The sequence below is a fragment of the Mytilinidion resinicola genome, assembly GCF_010093595.1.
Source record: "Mytilinidion resinicola strain CBS 304.34 unplaced genomic scaffold BDZ99scaffold_2, whole genome shotgun sequence".
Classification (NCBI taxonomy): Eukaryota; Fungi; Ascomycota; class Dothideomycetes; order Mytilinidiales; family Mytilinidiaceae; genus Mytilinidion; species Mytilinidion resinicola.
Genome location: NW_022985438.1, coordinates 1,136,585 through 1,155,902, shown reverse-complemented (window position 1 = coordinate 1,155,902; position 19,318 = coordinate 1,136,585). Strand labels below are relative to the sequence as shown.

The 19,318-nt window shown below is 50.8% G+C and overlaps 6 protein-coding genes across 6 annotated transcripts; 2 read left to right on the top strand and 4 right to left on the bottom strand.

Moving 5' to 3' along the window:
- Window positions 1-340: 340 nt before the first annotated feature.
- Window positions 341-1,688, bottom strand: BDZ99DRAFT_457913 (kinase-like protein). The gene has a single exon (XM_033718796.1). It carries the CDS (start codon window positions 1,647-1,649, stop codon window positions 822-824), a length of 828 nt encoding a protein of 275 aa, XP_033582958.1. The 5' UTR covers window positions 1,650-1,688; the 3' UTR covers window positions 341-821.
- A 453-nt stretch (window positions 1,689-2,141) lies between these two features.
- BDZ99DRAFT_457911 (uncharacterized protein) lies at window positions 2,142-2,436 on the bottom strand. The gene has a single exon (XM_033718795.1). The coding sequence runs from the start codon at window positions 2,413-2,415 to the stop codon at window positions 2,173-2,175; it is 243 nt and encodes an 80-aa protein (XP_033582957.1). The 5' UTR covers window positions 2,416-2,436; the 3' UTR covers window positions 2,142-2,172.
- Window positions 2,437-5,049: 2,613 nt separating this feature from the next.
- On the bottom strand, window positions 5,050-11,653 carry BDZ99DRAFT_565876 (uncharacterized protein). The gene is made up of 7 exons (XM_033727523.1): window positions 11,640-11,653; window positions 10,709-11,588; window positions 9,340-10,655; window positions 8,170-8,310; window positions 7,699-8,117; window positions 5,851-7,641; window positions 5,050-5,740 (listed from the first exon to the last, which is right to left on the bottom strand). The coding sequence occupies exons 2-7, from the start codon at window positions 11,428-11,430 to the stop codon at window positions 5,498-5,500; spliced, it is 4,632 nt and encodes a 1,543-aa protein (XP_033582956.1). The 5' UTR covers window positions 11,431-11,588; window positions 11,640-11,653; the 3' UTR covers window positions 5,050-5,497.
- Window positions 11,654-12,099: 446 nt separating this feature from the next.
- On the top strand, window positions 12,100-13,136 carry BDZ99DRAFT_542068 (uncharacterized protein). Its single transcript, XM_033726756.1, has 2 exons — window positions 12,100-12,291; window positions 12,344-13,136. The coding sequence occupies exons 1-2, from the start codon at window positions 12,278-12,280 to the stop codon at window positions 12,771-12,773; spliced, it is 444 nt and encodes a 147-aa protein (XP_033582955.1). The 5' UTR covers window positions 12,100-12,277; the 3' UTR covers window positions 12,774-13,136.
- Window positions 13,137-13,603: 467 nt separating this feature from the next.
- On the top strand, window positions 13,604-14,886 carry BDZ99DRAFT_126719 (uncharacterized protein). Its single transcript, XM_033712575.1, has 4 exons — window positions 13,604-13,742; window positions 13,977-14,014; window positions 14,188-14,321; window positions 14,382-14,886. The coding sequence occupies exons 2-4, from the start codon at window positions 13,999-14,001 to the stop codon at window positions 14,835-14,837; spliced, it is 606 nt and encodes a 201-aa protein (XP_033582954.1). The 5' UTR covers window positions 13,604-13,742; window positions 13,977-13,998; the 3' UTR covers window positions 14,838-14,886.
- Window positions 14,887-15,266: 380 nt separating this feature from the next.
- BDZ99DRAFT_406421 (delta 8-(E)-sphingolipid desaturase) lies at window positions 15,267-17,850 on the bottom strand. The gene is made up of 4 exons (XM_033716452.1): window positions 17,441-17,850; window positions 16,950-17,259; window positions 16,488-16,763; window positions 15,267-16,432 (listed from the first exon to the last, which is right to left on the bottom strand). The coding sequence occupies exons 1-4, from the start codon at window positions 17,629-17,631 to the stop codon at window positions 15,521-15,523; spliced, it is 1,689 nt and encodes a 562-aa protein (XP_033582953.1). The 5' UTR covers window positions 17,632-17,850; the 3' UTR covers window positions 15,267-15,520.
- Window positions 17,851-19,318: the final 1,468 nt, after the last annotated feature.

Genomic DNA, 19,318 nt, shown 5'->3' with positions numbered 1-19,318 from the left:
CGAAGGGAGTTGGAGGAAGGCTAATCACGTGTGACCACGGCTATTCCCTCCAGTCTCTTTACCTTGTACCTTAAGAGACGGATTCTTTTCATTTTCAGATTTCAGCCTGACTGAGCGCGCATTACCCAGTCGCGGGACTCGCTGCTACTACTACTTTCATACAGAGCAATGCCTCAAGCACAGGCGTACGCAAGCCCTGGATTAGTCTAAACACAGACGGATGGAGCATGACAAATCCTTGCTAGTCGGCGGAGCAGCCTATCACGCGGTCCACATGTCCAGAGGAAATGGTTACGGTGCACATAGGAATCCGAGGTTCAGCCTCTGACACAAGCCTCAGACACTAACAAATATGGAATTGATAACAGGCTAATATAAAGCACTTTTCGGGTTGCTGTAAGAGACTAAAAACGAGTCTAAGCTAATATGGGTGCGGTGTGATCCGCCCTAACTCTAGAATCCGCTTCCAACAAAGCCTTCCGCAAAATCGTCTCATGGACGGCTGATATGGATCCTACGTTATCGATAAGACTCCGCCAATAGAATACCCTGTATGATGAAGTGTACGCCTGGATTTGAGCAGCTCAGACCGGTCATCCTGCAGGAGCTTGTATATGTCCCGAGCGTAGGACACCAGCCGTCCATGGGATAGCTCTTGTTTTCATGAGTTCATACCTCCTTGCTCATTTTCTTCATTCTGATATTCTGCCTTGAGCTATCTACAGGCACAGGTCTGGTCTTGTTTGAAGCCTTGGAACCCTCTCAATCACCGAGCTTTCCAAATGCCAAGATACTCGTCGGACTCGCTTTGACCACTTTAGCTACTCCGGTTTCAGCAACCAAGTCTTTAGTTTCCGAAGAGGATAAATGTCGTGCTCCTTTTCTGATGTGGAAAAAGGTTCTGCGCACCATCCTGGGGTTCCGGCAGACCGCAGTTGTCTCCCGAAGGGTTGACAAGAACCAAAGTCAATCAAGACAGGCGCATCATTCTCTTTGAGCATGATGTTGTAAGGATTGATATCGTTGTGTGCCAAGCCTATCGCATGCAGATAGGCAACAGCAGACTCGAGCGCCTTGAGGAACTCGTCAATGTCGATGTTCTTGAAGCCAGGGTTCTGAGCGTACTGCACTAACGTGTATTCATGTCTCTGTAGAACAATTGCGGTAATTCGGCCTCGTCTCGTATAGCAGCCATGATACCGAATGATGTTGGGATGAGGCGTCTGGGAGATTTGCTCCATGATGAGAACTTCGTCGAGGAGGGCGTTTCGGGCAAAGTCTGTGCCTTTTGTCGTCTCATAACTCTCAAGTCCGGGTCGTTTGATGTAGATAGGCTCGCCAGCATCATGATGTGCGATTTTCAACTTCGTGTCCGCTGGAACCTCCGGATATATCTCGCTGTCATCAATTCTACAGAGTGCGTTTCGATAGTCTTCGATGGTCATTTCCCTCTTCTTCTTAGTCGATTGTCCGAAATACACCTCTTCATCTTTGGTGACATGGTAGAACGTTATGTATTCTGGGGTATCGTTCTCCGCATCCCAGGCTTCAAGGATGGTCAGGTTTTGAAGGGATATTGATGATAGTACGGAGGCCTCTTCTGCGTCTTTTGGGATGTCGGTAGTGCTGGCTGAGGCGGTCGAAGCCATAACGACATGGAGAGACTCTTGTTTTCGTTCAGGACGTTACGAAGGGCAGGAACAGCGAAGACGAAGCCGGCCTAGGAACGCCGAACCGAAAGCCACGCACTGCGGAGCAAGCATGCTTACCGTTGCGCTAAATTTTAGCGCAATTATAAAATTCTTGACTTCCTAGGTAAACACCTATCTTACGCAGCCAACTTACGAGTTAAATGACTAAAACTTAAGGGTTAGAGTAAAAACTATATAAGGTATATATTACAGAGACCAAAAGCCCTTACCGTCCACAATGTGGAAATTCTTCGTTCAGAAAGAGCGCGTTTGGGGGAGGGTTTTGCGCGCCAAGCTTTGCGCGCTGTTTTGAGCCCGACCAATAAAGTGAGACACTGGTGCGCCGTGCCTCCGCGATTCGGTGTCTCATCCTTTGTGATGGTAAGCCTGGCAAGTGACCTCGCAGCCTCCTTCGCACATGTTTTTCCCTTCCCGACGTTGCACAAGAATGAGACCGATTGGCTGATCTCTTATCATATATCTACCTGCAGAAATCAAAGCCTATTATGGGAAGCTTGAGACTATTCTTCTTCTCTAGTGACAATGATGCGGTGGCACACCGGCTTCGCATCGAATTGACACTTCCGGCGATTTCGTCAATATCCCGAGACGATTGAATGAGAAGAGCAATCAGCGCGTGTGACCCTATCGCCGATCTAATTTTGTGCGGCTCTGCAGAGCTTCCAGAAGTACATAAGAAGGCAAAGTAGACACTTAATAGCATCCCGATTCTTTGGAATCATAACAGCACTTGGCGTGCGCAGAACGCAAACTTTCCCACCATCACTCAGCACGTACGATATTGAAACGACAGCTTTTGAAACGCCTCAAAAAGTCTAAGAAAATACCATCAGGAACAATATCTCCCGCATTCATCTTTCTGCGTTATGTTAGTTTGAATCGTTCGAAAATTAACCGCTGGCTGACCTTTATATCAAGGTGTACCACCACTACGACTACCAAGTATGTCACGAGGACCAATGGCACAATCGAGAGCTCAACCGTCACCAAAACGGTGGATTGTGGAAGTTCTACCTGTAGAACCTCTGCCTCGTATGCTCCCCCTGGTTGAGGTACGTTCGCCGAAGTTCTTTCGCATGTCCTAAGACTAGTGTCATAGTAGCTATAACCCCATGATTTCGCTTTGATGATTGATTGGCTTGAATGCCTTTTCTCGCTAGTAACTATTTATGATCATGTGGTTTCCATTATGGGGTGCTATTAGGAACTAGGATGGACAATGCTGAATTGCTCTGATCGTTGTCTTTCGAGCCCTACTCTCTCTTTATTTAGACTCTACTATCTTCAGAGCGTGCCTTGACGGATAACCTAAGTATAATGTAGCAAGATTGAAGCCACCTTTTGAGTATCTTGCGTAATGTGGTAATGCATATTTTTGTGACTCAAGAAAAGATACTAGAGAATATTGTCGGCTCCCTATTCATGTTTTCAAACAAAGGAAGCCCTACGGGGTATAGATTATTAGTGATCATGAAGTTTCTAGTCACCACTGAGTAGGCACGACGCAGTAATGGTGGAGAGCTCTTGATCGAATAACATGAGGTTGTAAAGACAAGTTGAGCACGAAGGGGAGAAAGCAAGATATGGATTCCTCCAGATTATATATCCTTTCACCCTTCATACGATGTACCTTTGCTCTATTTGCTTTGTTGTTTGTTAAGATAGATCAAGCAGAGCACGTCACCTGACCTTTTGTCACGTGATGCTGCTGCCTTTGTAAGTTCCGCAGCTCCGTTCGATGTTTTGCTAAGGCTTCAAAGCCTCGGAGAACTCGGCAGGGTAGACACGGTTTGCACATAGGAATGCCACCCTTACTGACAATGCCCTGCAACAGTAGAGGCATTTGCCGCCGGAAATGATGGGCTTTAGAAACTGAATTTTGTCGAGGTGTTCCTCTCTATGTTTACTTAGTACAATCCCATTGGCCCTTACTGAATTCTATACTGCAATAATAAAAGCAGACTCCGGTTACACATATGCATACGTGTATTTCTATCATAAGTAAACAATGTTGAGTTGTACAGTGAGTCAAACAGCCCGTTAGCGCCTGAGTTTGTGGCAGTGCAAAGACGCAGGTAGAAACCGGGTTTGCGCCCTGTATTCTGCAGGAATTTGGGGAAGGTTTGGTTCTGGGGCCTGCAGCCGGAGCCTGGCATTTCCGCAACACTCATCGGCGTTCCTGATGGACTTCCGAATCTTTGCATTGAGAAGGGTATGCGGCAGTGTAAAATGAGCAAGGCTGGGTTCGGTCCCAGATCGGAACCCAGTATTGGGCCTAGGAAAGCCCGGTTCTAGACTTCCTAAGTTCCAGTTCCGTGTAACGATCTGTCTCTCCTATTCCTAACAAGTGCTTTCAAGGTTGGTAACAGGGGACGGGTCGTAAGGGTTACCGTATTATCGCTGACGAGTGAAGGGCTAGCAAGCATAAACAATAAGACAAGAGGTTATTCTTCAAATTCATGTCTACAGCGCCTGCTCACGTCCGGTGAACTAGCGCGGATTTGACGCCACAGATACACTAGAGGGGATTAGAACGGAGGAAGCTCCTTTTTAGACTATATCTTACCGAGGCTGAGCTGAACCTGCTAAAAGCACGGTACCATGAGGCGTTACTTTCGAGATTACCCCTCTTTTGCACCTGACTTTTGTGGCTTGATATCCGCGCTAGTTCACCGGACGCGGGCAGGCGCTGTAGGCGTGGCATTAGTTGGTTACCCGGAGGTGGATTACCAATATAACGTGGATCCGCATGTCCAGAAAAAAGTGGTTGTAGTGCATGTTCGAGATAAAGTGGATCCACACATCTAACTATGCATCACGACGCCGGGATGGAGTGGAGGATTTTGCGGAGGCTCATTTTGGTGGGGCACCAGCTCGTCCTCATGGCTCTTCACATGACCTGCGGAGTAAGCCTTTTTTCTTTGCTTCACACAAGGGGGTCCAAGCATTCTAGACTAGCCATGTTTGCTATTTTATAAAACTTGGAGTTAGAGCACACGGTTGAAGTTGAAGCTTCTTGCATTTGCGGCACGGAAGCGTCTGTAGGTGTCAATCACGTGAGCAGCGCCCTAGGCCAGCCACGCGTTTATGAGGCTATTCGCAGCTTCATTGAGCGGCTGACCCCACAGACAATCTCACATACTTGGCGGCCTGCGGAGACCGCCTAAGCTCTCTTGAAGGGAGGCATCTATATACAGGGACGGTGGGTGAGTAGAACAAGCTCTATCGCGTGAGGCGGTTCGTCGTGAGGCGGCGTGCATGCAAAGCGTGATCGTTGATTAGGCTTCGCTCAAGTGCCGAATTTCCCGCCTGTGTAACCATCTCGTGACCTGCGCTCCTCCAGTTATATTTCACCATGTGCAATATTGGCCAATACCCCAGCCAAGGGGAGCTCGTATGTTGGTTGGTCGGTAATTTTCATACTTAAAGAGTGGTTGGGCTGGTAGTTTATCAAAGTACGTTGAACGACATGTTCATTCCTAATCTGTGCGGTCCTAAGATATTTTGCAATCTTTTCGGATGCGCGCCTGGTAAGGAATAGTAAGAAAGAATACCCGAGATAGGAAAGAAAAGAGCGGTTTTACTATCGTCAGACTCTGTAGGGGAGTGAAAAGGAACGGAGAGCACTTGACCAAGGGAATAAAAAGGAGACCGTTATATTATGAGTCATGACCAGTGCACAAGGGAAAGAAGAAAAATACCGTAGCGTCGTAAGTCGTAACCAGGGCAATTTGTGACATCTCCACCCCTCCCCACCAAACCTACCTCTCTATACGACTGCCAAGCTATTTCTTATCCGCCAAACCCTCTTCTAAAGTCTTCAAAATGCTTTTCAGGGATTCCAACTCCCCCTTGTTCTTCTTGCGCTTCTCGGCCTCATCTTCGTCTTCAGCCGCTATTTCGTTGATGAGTGTCTGGCTCTCGTGGCGCATGAGCCTTTGGCTGAAGATGCGACCTTCAAGCTCTCGCAGGATGTCGGCCTCGATGACGAGCGCGTTGACGTAGCCTACAAAGGCAATCATGGCGGTCTATAACATCGATGGTTATCCAAAGTGATTGCCGAAGTGATTGGGATTACGTGGGGCAATGTCGTAGAACAGGGGAAAGTTGGTATGAGAAGAATACCGGGAAAAAATACCTTGTAGTAGCTCTCAACTCCCGCAATCACGCCAGCCGCATTGTAATCGTGGTCGTAATCCAAAATAGGCTTAGTGACCTTGTCGGTGGCGGCATCTTTCTGATCTGTGTCATTAGACAGGCTGAACTGCTTCGAGAGAATGTCGTATGCGTGCTTAAAGACGAACGTCCCGAGGTAGCCCTTGGCTGAGACGGGGCTAATCGATGACAATATCAAGACGCCCAAGCCATGCTTGATATTCTTGATGAGGTCCTTGCCGAGTCTTTGCTCCAGGTGTCCCCAACCAAAAAGATCCAGTGTCTGATCAAGATCCTTGGCCTGCTCCTGTACTGTGAAAATATCACCAAAGCTATCGAGGAATCCTGGGTTTCCTGTCCGATGGCACTCGAGAAGATGGGTCAAAGTTCGATTGGCTTCTCTCTGCAGGATCTTGAAGTTGGGTCTGATGATCTTGTCCTGTATGGCTTGGCGTACGCTCTCGTCCTGGCAAGCACGCGTCAGAGCAAGGGCGAGATATTTTTCGGTCTCCTCACAAACAGCTCGCACGTGTTTCTCTGCGATCTTAGCCCAGCCTGCGGACTGATAGCGAAAGAGGTCCCTGTACACAATCCAATTCGGTTCTCCATCTGGTTCACGGCCTTTGTTGCGCGCCATTGCTTGATTAACTATGTCTTCGTAATCCTTCCATGGAATGGACTTTGGTTCCTCGGATGTGTAGTACTGGCTTAGCACTTCCGCTGACAGGAAATACTCGTTGATCTTGTCTTTGCGGGCTCGGCCTGGGCTTTTCAGGTCGTGTTGTGAGTTGGTTTCGACATTCGTGGCTCCCGGCTCGCTCCCTTCCTGACGATCAATTATGTTTGTCCTACCAAACCGACGCATTGTCGCTGCGAAAACCTTGTTCAATGCGCGGACATTGCTACAAAGCTTATACTGTTGGCCATCGTCCGTATTGAGACCGAGCCTAGGATCAGGGAAGAACCCTCTGCATTGTCGACATTTCTCGCGCTCGCCAATGAGATGTAACTCTCTGCATCCCTTGTCGTCGTACTCCCCTTTGACTCCTTCTCTTATCAGTCGTTCAAACTCTTCCGCAACATCGCAGAGATAGTCCCGGCGTTGGTGGTCATTCGACCGAGACGCATCAGCAGCTTTGACGCATGCATCAATATCGACAATCTTTCCCTTGATCTTTGGGATGATTGTCTTTCGAAGCTCATCCTTCGTGCGGGTCCAGAAAAGGTCTTTAAGGGTAGCCCTGAGGCTGTGGATGCCTTTCTGTTCGTTCGATACATGCCGCCAGTTGTCACCGTTGAAAAACAATGCTTCTTTGCGGTCTCGATTGTCGAGGGATTCACCGGTGATCCTCTCCGCCTTTGTCTGGTTTCGGACGACATGGCATTTGTGAAGTAGCTCCATGTTACCCAGTAGCGGTGGCTCCTCTGTGAGAACACGTTTGGTCTCTGCTAGCCGGTCTTCATCTAGGTCTGGATGCGTCACGACCGCAATCAACCTGTTGAGAAGTTTGTAATCCTTTCTCGCAAGTTTTTGGACCTCTTCTACCACGGTTTGGTTGACAGCTGTGATGGAAGCGGTAACAACAACCAGGACCAGGTTGGCTGGCTCTTTGATATGCTCCTTGAAGATCCGCTCAACCGTGTCCCGATCTACTCGGCTTTGTTGAGCGCTATTGGCTCGGAAAAGACCTGGCAAGTCCACCAAGCTCAGGATGGGCAATTCAGGGCCATGTTTCTCAATGACCAGGACATCTTCGGTGAATGTTTTGGTGGACTGCACACCAGAGATTTAGCGGTCTTGTCGATGTATTGGTGGCTTCTGGGGACTTACACCAAGTGCATCAGCAGCTTTGACCATCAGGTCGCCCAGGTCGTCCCAGTAGGACCGGCTGGATGCCTCGACATGTTGGACAAAACTTTGCAGTTTTGCGTTCTCCTCATCGGTTCGTGAATCAAGCTTGAGGTCAAAGTGGACTTTCAGGAGCTTCCTGTCAGACCTCTTAAGAATGAGCTTTGTTGGAAACCTGGTGCAGAGTTCCTCATGAACCGGGAAATGAAATCGGGCAAGGGCTTCCAGAATGGAACTCTTGCCACTGCTCTGATCGCCAACTACAATTAACTGAGGGGTCTTGATATCGCTCGCAGCCTGGAGGGACTTCAGTCGTTCCAACGCCTCGAACAATTCGATTTGGCGATGGTCGACAAGGTCGATGGTCTTGTGCATTTCGATCGGTGGCGGTGTATCGTCCGCTTTCGAAGTAGATTTAGGCAATCCTTGGGCCAGTCCAAACCAAAGAGGTACAAGGTTGAACATCATAAGGTGGATAGCGAGGGGTCAGACTATCTGGTGGTGAGCCGGGAGAGAGGGTCAGAATGTCATATGATGACTTGAGAGGGATCAAATGCTGTTCTGGGGAACAGCCGGACGCTGGAGATCTGGGCTCTATTTATGTTAGCAATCGTAGGATACTTTGGACCATGGCGGACGTACTAAATCGCCCGACCACAATGATGAACACACGAAAGTGCCACTGGCAAGGTTCCGCAGTCAACGTCGACGGGGCGCAATCCTTCAGACTAGAACCATGTCGCTATTCGCGCTGCTCATTCTGCCGAAATCGAGATGTGGGAAGTTCTCATGCATGGAGCGAAAGGAAACTTAGGATCGACCAATCAACCTTCTTCGGCTGTGGTGCAAGAACATGGGGCTAATGCACAAGGTGAATGGAAACTTAGGATCGGCCACTCACCTTCTTCGGCTGTGGTGCAAGAACATGGGGCTAATGCACAAGGTGAATGGAAACTTAGGATCGGCCACTCACCTTCTCCGGTGCTTAGAGTGCTGGGCGAAATGTGTAATGCCCCCCCTGTCATTTTTCGTGACCGACCCTCACCAACCTTTCTTGAGCAAAACCTACCTAGATTACTCGCCCATTAAACAGTCTCAATAATGGTTTCCAGGACGGAGATAGGTTTCTCTTATACAAGGCAGTAATCCAGCATGTTTTTGGATCTTCCTTTAGTAGTAGGTGGTAGGATGCACTGCAAAATGAAGATTTTGGTGGAAATCCGCTACAAAAACGCCAAGACGGGCACGGCAGAACCAAATATTTAAAGGGCAGAGATAGATGTCTAGCATATAAGGCAATAATTCAGCTTCGTTAATATTTATTTTATTGGTCGTGGTTGGTAAGGAAATTCGTTTTCAGTGCAATTTGGGGTGTGAGGAACCGCGCGAGCCTGACAAGGGAGGGGGTGGCCAATCCATGCAAGTCGCCGTAGACTTCGAAAGATCAGGCTGAGAGCCTTCCACCCGGTCTCAGTGTTGACATCACGGGCAACTGACCGACGTAGGAGGTACACGAGGACGGTTGATCAAATCCAGGAATTACTCACACTGTCGGAAAGTAAGAGTAGAAAGACTCCCGCCAAGCTATTTTCTTCCGGCGCAAACGGGTTCGTCGCGAGGTACCAGTTATGACGCCTCGGGGATCTTGAGCTACGAGTTTGATCCTAGGAATCACATCCAATATTGCCGACCATCGGAATCTCTCTCCTGCAGCCGCCACACCTCTTGTCTTCCCTTTGAACAGATTCTTCAGTCGACCTGAAAGACAAAGCGCTTGGTGCTGGCACAGCAGGTCTCCAAAACGTAGGATCTCGATGGCTTCGTTCATATACCATAAGCCACAGCTGAGATCGTGCTCGTTATGTTTTCTCCCACCCTCGAAGTAGTGGATGGCGAGGCGGTCGGCGGAAGAAGCCAAGGCTTCAGTCACGTGCGTCCATTGGAGCTTCTGCATTTTCGCACCTTCGTTACATGCCTTTGCGCTTAGATCCCAAAGTTGGGTCGCGAGAGTTATAAGAGTGTCGTTATGGGATTCGCTCTTGGATATTGCTTCTACATAGTCCTGTAGAACGGAAATCCTCCGTTTGACTCCGAGACAATTCGAAGCTTCCAGAGACTGAAGATCCGTTTGGTAACGGCGCTCAAGTTGCTCAATTTGTGGTTGGAAGCGAGTCTTCCAGTTATTGCTGCAATGTGATCCCATCCGAAGTATCACCGGGTGATCTGCTGATTCAGGTCGAAGGAAACTGTCAAGCATGTGAATGGTTTTCCAGTACGCCAGACCCACTGTTGGTCGAATGTGCTCGGGCGACGTATTCAGAACCATCATCAACGAGTCTAAGAACTGGACGAACGGATGACCGCCTGCGGCTCGAGCAAATTCTTTTCTGAGGTTCACCCAGAAGGCCCTTAGGAGAACGAATTTCTTGCGATTTTGTCGAAGAAGCCGAACTTCGAAGAGTGTTTGACAAATCGGCCAGAAATATATCAGCATACTGGGATCGCAGGGCTCAGCAACCCCTTGAAGATCAAGGAGCTCGCGGAACGAGGCACTGACGCGATCGTAAAGCGAATTCAAAGCGAACATGGTCATGCTACGGCACCGGGCCTCTCGAAGCCACCAGGACCCATGGCGATGGCTCGATGCATCCAGTCTCTTGAAAGCGGAAACTGTCCATCTTCCACTTTTTAGATCGAAGGATCCGTTGATGAAAGAATGCAGGGCGTGGAACGCCCTCTCTTGGTGTATGTACTCCTTGAACGAAAGCTCTAGTACTCGGTTAGGTGCTTTTTCCCTCTCTCTCGGCTTCATCAGGAAGTCGGAAATAGCGTCTGCTATCGTTATCGTCTTCTTGGGCAGAGCCTGGGCTGCTCGGTTGGATGGTGCTTTCTGAGCATCCGTCTGTCGCTTTGGGGGCCCTTTGCTTACTCTACTCATCCTACAACCTTTAACGTCATCAAAATACTTTCAAGAGGAACAAGAGCCACTTACGAGGTTGTGAAACCGTGGATGATGGTTAGCACAACGGCTATTTCTTCGCTGGTTTGTCCACCTTGCTTCAGCCTGTTTATGTGTTGATCAAACATTTGCTTCCATTCCCGAGAGTCGTGTCTGTACTTTCTGACGGCATTCGCGCCTTTCGTCTTTCCACAAACGAAGGTTCTTTCCACACGGACTCTTCCCTTCACTCCATTCTTTCCTGTCTTACACTCCTTCTTCTTCTGATTGTGGGCGGGTAAACTACAGGACTCCGCAGGTATGGGTCCCGTGTCTTTTGCAGGTAACTCCACAATGTCGTTTGCAAATATAGTTCTAGGTGCAGTGTAGATGCTAACGTCGGATGCTCGGCCATTAGGCTGGTGTTGTGCATGACCCATGCTAATAGCAGTCGGAGCCAACAGCTCATTATACGCTTGTGTTTCACCCAAGTGTCTGAACTTCGAGTACTGGGGGAAGTAACTGAGGTTTTGCAGGAAGTCAATTGCATTGGTTTCGTCGTGACAAACTGATATCCCCGGGCCGCTATCGTGGCAGAGGTCGGTCGTTTGTTGGTGTAAAGTTAGAGCACCATCTATCATTTGAGAGTCGAGTAGACTTTCGAGCTCATATTCGAAGGGTATGTCGCTGCGTGTCGCCGAATTGGTCACTGTGTTCATCTTGCCATGATTGCATAGGTGTCCCGGATGGAAAGGCGTTAGGTGTATGTTCTCCATGGACCTGGCCGGAAGAAAAGCTTGGTTGATCGTGCTATAGTCCGGGTGGCCGGTATTCGGCACGCTGACGGCATCTTGGTATGTAGGTATTCTATTATGCTCGCTTTGTTCCGTTAGAATTGTTGAGTTCACGCTATTAAAATCGGTGCTAGGAGCATCTAGGGCGAGGTCAAAACTTGTAAAGCTGAGAGCACCCAAGATAATCATACCAGAGACATTCTGGACGGCATTGAGGTATCCTGTAGTCTGGCTGAAGGCCATAGGGACGTCGGCGCTATCCAAGCTCCTAAGGCTCATGTGAGGTTCGCGGTTGAAGCCGTGGCTTGCTCCATACGCCGTGATGTTGGTTACTAAAACGTCCTCATCGAGACTCTCGAAAGAAGGATATACGAAGTCGAGCAGGTCTGCAGGGGAAAGACCAGTATTACTGCACGAACCGTCCATAAGTAACGGGGTTCACGTTCAGAGCCGTCAGGTAGTAAATAACTCAGCGGGTTGAGTGGTGCTTGCAGAACATAGTTTGGGAATGAAAGCTGTGGTCGGCGGAAGCTTCAAGGTTGGTGAGGACCCCGCCGAGGAAGTGGAGACCTTGGAAACTAATCGGAAGCGTATTAATGCAGCTTGGCATCACGCATCATTTCTGCACGTATTAAAGGCATCAGGTTAACACAGCAAAATAAAAAGGCGCGTCAGCGACCGTCTTCCTTTTCAGGGCACTGGACACACGCCAGCCATTACCTAGGGTACCCTTAGAAAGTGGCTCCACGTAGCTTAGCAGCAATAGGTCGCTCCTCTTGCGCCTCTCAACATCACGCGAATGCAATAGAAAACAGTGTAGGGATAAATCATGGAATTGAAAACGTGAAAAGTTACGATTTCGCCAAGGCTGCGATAGCCTCTGAGAGTTCTGTAGGGTTGACGGGTTTTGCATTGACAAATCAAACTCCGCCGAGTTGCAAGAGGTCATCAACTCTATGCATCGCTGGTACCGCAATTCGGCCAAATGTTACGTGTATCTGTCCGCCGTTTCGATAAATTATCAGAGCGGGGTCGATCAGTTACTTCAGCCTTGGGAGCCGGCTTTCCGGAGGAGCGGATGGACCTTACAGGAACTTATAGCTCCTACCGTGGTAGAGTTCTTTGATCATGCATGGCATCATCTTGGGAGCAAGATTAAGTTGCAAGACATGATTTCCACAACTTACGAATATCAGTCGGGATGCACTTGCCGGACAAAGCTTAAGCAAATTCAGCATAGCGCAAAAGATGTCTTGGGCAGCGCCCAGGAATGCTACTCGATCAGAAGATATGGCCTACTCTCTCATGGGTATTTTCGACATTAATATGCCCTTGTTGTATGGTGAGGGACAAGAGAAAGCGTTTCTTCGATTACAAGAAGAAATCATAAAGAAAACAGATGACCATTCACTCTTCGCATGGGAACTTCAATCGCGATATGCTGTCCGTGGCCTTCTCGCACCCTCTCCTGCAGCATTCAAAACTCTCAATACATCGTTCCCTGCATTAGTCAAGGACCAAGAAAGCCGTATAGTCCAACAAATCGGGGATTGCAAATACATCTACTGATCGCCGAGTATTTAAGGTGTGGCTTGCATGCTGCAGCTTTAAATTGCATGGATCAAAGGACTGGAACTCCGCTCGGGATTCATCTGAAGCAAATTGGTGAGAATCGCTTCGTTCGAACGGGGCTCGATCAGCTTCCAAAGCTCGGACTGAACCGTTTGGACAGAGGCTTTAAGCCGTTTGAGTACAAAACGGTTTACATACCTCAATTACCATTGACATCCTACCGTCCACAGTACAGGTTCCGATCTCACGCAAGGTTGGCTACCAGCGTGGTTAATGGGGGCCCTCCATATCCGTATATCGATGGCTCTACAACTGCCATGGCTCCCTGTGGCATGTGTAGAGGGTGCCCTAGGAATAGAGTTTCAGCTCGATTTTTCCGTTTACCGCGTCATTCACGCCTCCCGGGTAGAATTGGAGTGTGATCATCACAGAAGATGATTACCAGCGTTCAGGCCATATAGGCGTTTGAACTAGCAACGACAACGTTACAAGGATACAAGTTCTCATGCTTACGACATCGACGAACGACTCGGCCAACTTCTGCATGACGACATCACCCATAGCATGCTGTTCTTTGTTGCCTACGTGGATTGACGTCGTATTGTTTCCCTCATTCTCTTCCAGCATCGGCTAAATCACGACATTTTAAATAAGAATATGATCGGTTTTGAGTAACGGTCGAGTCAAATTTTGATGGCGTAGTAGTGCTATGACTCTGTAAAGTGAGTAACGTACGCTTTTAATCTTTTCTCTATCGCAACTCATTGCGGTTTGCTGTTTGCTATTTTCAGCAGGCTTTTCTTGAACCGGGTTACTATTGATCCGAATTTATCCTTAGAGAGCCTATTCTGTATAGCGCTCGATCTAATTGTCGGAATCCGTCCTCTTCCTGCCTCGGTTTTAGGCTTAATTACTTTTGATTTGCATGGTTCTGGCTGTGCTAAAGATGAGGCTAGAGAAGAAAATAGAAAAAGAGATATGACTAAGGGGACAGGTAAACGCGCACCCCTTTTCGAGTAACCGCACACCCCTCTCATCTGATCTTCTGATTGGCTCGGAGGAACCGGAAACTTCCTCCGGGCATTCATTTTCACGTGCATCTACACGTGCATCCTTTCCGATTCGTGCAGCCTTAAGCAGCCTGCATAGCCTTGCTGATTTGTATAGCCTCACGTATAGCCTCACGTACAAGCTCACGTGCAGAGAGAGACATGAAGATGAATGCCCGGAGGAAGCTTCCGGTCCCGAACCAATCAGAAGATCAGATGAGAGAGGGGGTGTGTGGTTACTCAAAAGGGGGTGTGCGTTTACCCGTCCCCTTCCGACTAATGGATGGTGCTCTAAGATAATAGACATATAAGGTATTCGTTTGCAAGCTGGACCCTGCAAATCAGAACGGAACGCTCGCCATCACGTGCTCTACGCCTACGCGCACGCGCGCGCAAAATCTCAAAGATCCTCGAACCTGCGAACTTGAGGTCGACCACCAGCTAGCTGTTCCGCAGAGGTGGCTCGCAGGGCGCGGATCTGACACCGCCCCACCGCAGACGCCTAGATGCGCTGCGGTGGCCTCAAAAGCCCCAGCTGGACCCCATTCTGCTCCACCTTCCCACCCCTGGGAGTCACCCAAATGTGATCACGCTTCAACACCCCTTTCTTTTCGTCCGGACTCGGCTGTCCAACATACGTGCACAAACTCTCCCTTCCAACGCTCCAACCCCGATGACGCGTACTCACAAGAGTTTGTTAGGGTACCGGAATTCGTCCGTAGCATGGGCGGGACGCTTTGGCCGCGCGCGCTTCGGAACGGTGTCTGAGGCACACTGAGTGACCGGCACTGTGGTAGCTTGTGGATGGGGCCTGATGGCGATTCGTGGCTTTTATATAGTACGTGGGGGGTTCGAAGTCTAAGCTTCTAGGTGGAGATATGTAGCATGGCTATCGGATTTCGGAGGTTCCCCTGGTACACATCTATCTTGAATCCCAGAGCTAGCGCAAGAGGTGGGAATCCGAGAGTGGGATTCAGCTCATCTAGAAACAGGAATGAGTGCTTGCGGTAGTGAGGGGTCTGATGCGAGCGTATGTCCTGGTACAGAGAAGGGACATTGTCTGTTTCCTTGAGCTGTACATTCGAAAGGGACGGAAATGTGATAGTGATGGAGAGTAAGAAATTCAACACAGTATGCAGAAATACTTTTCACCAATGCAATAATTCAGCTTGTTGGGAATTCAAAACGATTCCATTTCTTAGGCCCTTGTATCATAATACGAAGATACTTCTCTTGGAAAGGGGGGCCTATGAAGTAGCGAAATTATAAACAACGGGAAAGAAAACGCTAGGAAAAGGGACAGCCGCTATCGTGCTTGTTTTTTTTTTGGACAAACAAAAGAGAAATGATTCTACACCGTGTAATTCGCTACCGTGTATTTGCCATGCCACCAAAAACGCCAGTCAGGCCATGCAAGGTCCGATCTTGTTCCCATGCTGAATCTAACTCATTTAGTGTAAGCCGCTGTCTCCTGTCGTAGCCATATGTTGCTGGCACTGCACGAGGATATCAACCATCTTGCCAACCTCAGCCAATCGGCCCACGACAACCTTGTTGCCCTCAACGAATGCGTAGCACTTATACTCGATACCGGTCTTGTGGCAGAACTCGCGGATCAGCACTTGAAGTCTGCGGAGATTGTGCCTCGGGACTCGGGGAAAGAGATGATGGACGGCCTGGAACTGGAGGCCGCCGTGGAGGAAGTCGAGCCACTGGGGGCAGTCGACGTCCATGGTGGTGCGGAGCTGGCGCTGGGGGAAGGACTCAGTCGGGCCGAGGTCGGCGGTCGACATGCCCCAATGCGACAGTGTGATCTGGACATGCAGCAGCATGGTGATGATGTGGGAGATGAGGACGAAGGCGACACGGGTGGGCCAGTCAGGGAGCGTCTTCCAGAGAAGGCACCAGCCGAAGAGGTACCAGTAGCAGGCCATCATGGCAATCTCGACGGGGCGTGTCCACCAGGCGGAGCCAAGGTTGGCGGCACGGGGCGACATGAGGTGCAGCCATGAAAGGAGGTAGAGGTTGAAGCGGGCAACGCCCATGATAGGGTAGTAGGTGTACTTTTGGTAAGGAACCAGGAAGTCGGCGGCGGCATCCCAGGGGAAAGTGAAGTTGTAGAAGGTGCTGAGCATATCTCTGAAGTAGGATGGGCCGTTAGCGAAAAGAGGGACGTTTTGAAGGTCCGGGTCGTGTTCGGGCATGTTAGTGATGAGATGGTGGACATTGTGGGAGCTCTTCCACCAGCCGATGGAGAGGCCGCAGCAGAAGTCAGCGACAAAGGCGCCGATCAGGGTGTCAGCGATGAAGTTGCCTGAGATGCCGCGATGTCCCGCGTCATGCGCAACGAACATGATTTGTTGCTGCGTCAGTGTTAGCCTTCGGTGCCGAGATGGGCCAACAAGTCTCAGTACGTACCCAGAACATGCCCAGGAAGCATGCAGATGTAAGATACCATCCCTTGGTGAGGAAGAATATAAATGTGCTGAAGAGGAGACAATAGCGAATGGACTCTTTGCCGTACTCCGAGTAGCGGCAGTCATAGTAGCCCTCGTTCTTGACCCGCTCGTGAAGGGCCTGGTATTCCAGTGTGATGGCACGCTGCGTCTCGAGGTCCAGCGACGGGTTTGAGCGGATGTCTTTGGCGATCTCCTCCTGCTCTAGTGCTGCGGTATACGCTGCTCGCGACAGGGTCTTGGGGCGGTTGAGGCAAGGGACTTCGAGAGAGAGCTTGTGGACTTCGCCGTTGTTCGGCGCGAATGTCTTGCGGCGAGTGCACACCACCGAGCCGTCTTCCTTGTCTGATGCATCGGCGTCGGCGATGCAGGGCACATATAGCTCTTGCGATGTCTCGAGTTCATCGTCCGAGGAGCTGTCCACGGTAGATACGTCTGAGCGGAGCGACGGCGGCTGCGGAGTCCAGGTGCCCCGCGCCGATACGAGCTCTTCGTCGCCTGTGTCGACATCGTCGTAGGGTCGTTCGATGTTGAGGTTGAAGGCTGGCGTTGCTCGCTGTTGGGCATTTTGGGGCGTCCAGGAGGGCTTGTGACAGTCGAGCTTCACTGCCTCATCGCTGCCGAGCTTGCGGTAGACCCCGCCACGGAGGGGGGGCTCGAAGTTGATCCAGGGCATCGAGACCCGGCCGATCCGGTAGGCTTTCATAAGCCGCAGCGTGTGCTGGAAGTGGTACCTGCAGATGGCGCCGGCATGTCAGCACCCATCACGACAAATCGGAGGCCAGATCGCCTCCCCGTCTTTTCCTACCTTCGGTTAGGGGTCCGCGACCGCAACCTCATTTCAACTTCACCTCTTCAGGGCAGCAACGACGACGAGCGCACTGGAGGGGAATGACAGGAGAGAGGAATAATTACACGTTTATTTCGTCGGTCGCATCCCGTCCCACCATGTGCAGAATTGCAAGCCGGCCGCCGGGGTGCTTCTCGAGCCAGCCGTCGAGCCGCAGCACGAAGCCCTCGTGGATGACAATCAGCTGGCCCTCGGCGATGAGGCCTTCGATTTCGCGCGGCGAGAAGAGGCGTTTGGCGGCCATGGTGGAGGCCATTGTGGAGGATGCAGAGGAGGGGGAGGAGGGAGAAAGGACTGTGGGCGGAGGTGTCGTGGCAGCTCCGTAGTGCAGGCGGCGACTGTGGGTGATAACTGCTGCGTCCGGAGGAATGAGGGAGCGACACGGACAGATATTTGCGCACGCCTACGGTTCTATGGGTGCGACGAGGGTGGTGAGACAGGAGCGTCGCGGCGGCTGAGAGGCCCCTTTACCGTGTGAGCAGGATGAGCAGCGCGTGGGCTGTGCCCGGTGCCAGATTGCCTGCACACCGCGAGGCCTCCGCAACGGGCGGGTGGATTTGGGCCAGATCTCCAGGGTCTGCACGCTACTCGGCTTCGGTTTCAGCTGGGCGGGCGTGCCGCGTCACGGTCGGGCTGGTTCGAGAGCTGGATGCGACTGCCCGCCCGTGGTTGGTGCTGGGTGCCAAGACAGATTCACCACGGACTTCTCGCGTACTTCCTCTTTGGGGAACGCCGCCTCTAGCCACAGTCGCGGGAGCCTCGCGTCGACCCTCCGACCACACGGCAGCGAGCCCTCCTGCTGCGTGCCGCGCACTTGAGATGCACCGGCCCCCTCCAAACATAGTGTGCCGTGGTTAGCACTCCAACAATCAGGATTTCGCGACGACGGAGGTAGGTAACCCGGGGCGCGGAATCTACTCCGCACAGACTCTTTGACCTCATGGATGGTGGGGGACAGCTGGGGGCGTCATTCATCGCTCTGCGTTGATCCTACGACGTGACACTGGCCTTTTAACCACGCCATGTGCCCGCTAGGGGCGTTGTCCGCGCTCGAGGTAGTGCACCTGTACCCGTTTTCCGCGTATACACAGTGCCACTTGCAGCTTGGCAGTGAATGCTTGACCGACCCTCCGTCCAGAGGCAATGTTCACCGGGATCACACCGCACACTGCAAGTCCCTTCGGCCGTATATACTTTGATGCTACTGGAGAGCCTTCGGTCAGCCATGCTGCACAGCCATTTGCGATTCACATAAAGCCAAGGATTGCCATGGGGCCAAGAGCCGTAAATGGTGGCCAGTGCGAGTCTCGCAAAGCCTAAAATACCAACCGTCAGGGATATTCCGGGATATTTAGTTATCTGTTATCTGCCATCCCCTCTTGGGGGTCGACCTCGAAATCGTCCAGATCGAGCTTTTGATGCAGGGTCCAATTCATGCACCATCACGTAGTGCATATGTTCCAAAGCTATGTATTGGCGCTGTCCCGTCTCTCTTCACGACACGCTGATAGAGATGCGAGCAGCTGCTGCTGCCGAGATGCGGCCAAGCAGTTCGGAGGCATTTCCGAGGATTGTGTGCGCGTCGGGCATCTCCATCGGTGACGACTGACGTGTCTCGGTGCCGAGATCTTCATCAAGTATACGGTTGCGAGGGAATTGAAGTCGCGAGAATGAGGAGGGTACCGTCGTTGACAAGTGACGGTGTCGTAAGATTAAGCAGGGTCTAGCGAGCAAATGGACGTCTGTGGCGGTGAGAGCGAGGCGTCGCAGCGAATCTGAGCTACGCGTCAGCAAAGTGAGATGCCAGCAGAGATGACTGCAGGTCCATTGCAGATCGACTGCAGAGGGGGTGGATGAGGGGATGAGGGACTTACGATGAAGTAGTCACTCGATGTGGAGATTGACGCGACACGTCGGGGCGCTCCGCTCGGTCAGCTATGGCT

Coding starts and splice junctions, on each gene's coding strand:
- BDZ99DRAFT_457913 (XM_033718796.1), bottom strand. CDS start 1,649: ATGGCTTCGACCGCCTCAGCCAGCACTACCGACATCCCAAAAGACGCA.
- BDZ99DRAFT_457911 (XM_033718795.1), bottom strand. CDS start 2,415: ATGCTATTAAGTGTCTACTTTGCCTTCTTATGTACTTCTGGAAGCTCT.
- BDZ99DRAFT_126719 (XM_033712575.1), top strand. Junction 14,322..14,381: donor GTGGTTACTCAAAAGGGGGT/GTGCGTTTACCC, acceptor TAGACATATAAG/GTATTCGTTTGCAAGCTGGA.
- BDZ99DRAFT_565876 (XM_033727523.1), bottom strand. CDS start 11,430: ATGGAGAACATACACCTAACGCCTTTCCATCCGGGACACCTATGCAAT. Junction 8,311..9,339: donor TCCCCGAGGCGTCATAACTG/GTACCTCGCGAC, acceptor TAACATAAATAG/AGCCCAGATCTCCAGCGTCC. Junction 7,642..7,698: donor AAGCTGCTGATGCACTTGGT/GTAAGTCCCCAG, acceptor TCTGGTGTGCAG/TCCACCAAAACATTCACCGA.
- BDZ99DRAFT_406421 (XM_033716452.1), bottom strand. CDS start 17,631: ATGGCCTCCACCATGGCCGCCAAACGCCTCTTCTCGCCGCGCGAAATC. Junction 17,260..17,440: donor GCGACCGACGAAATAAACGT/GTAATTATTCCT, acceptor CGCCATCTGCAG/GTACCACTTCCAGCACACGC. Junction 16,433..16,487: donor GCTTCCTGGGCATGTTCTGG/GTACGTACTGAG, acceptor ACACTGACGCAG/CAACAAATCATGTTCGTTGC.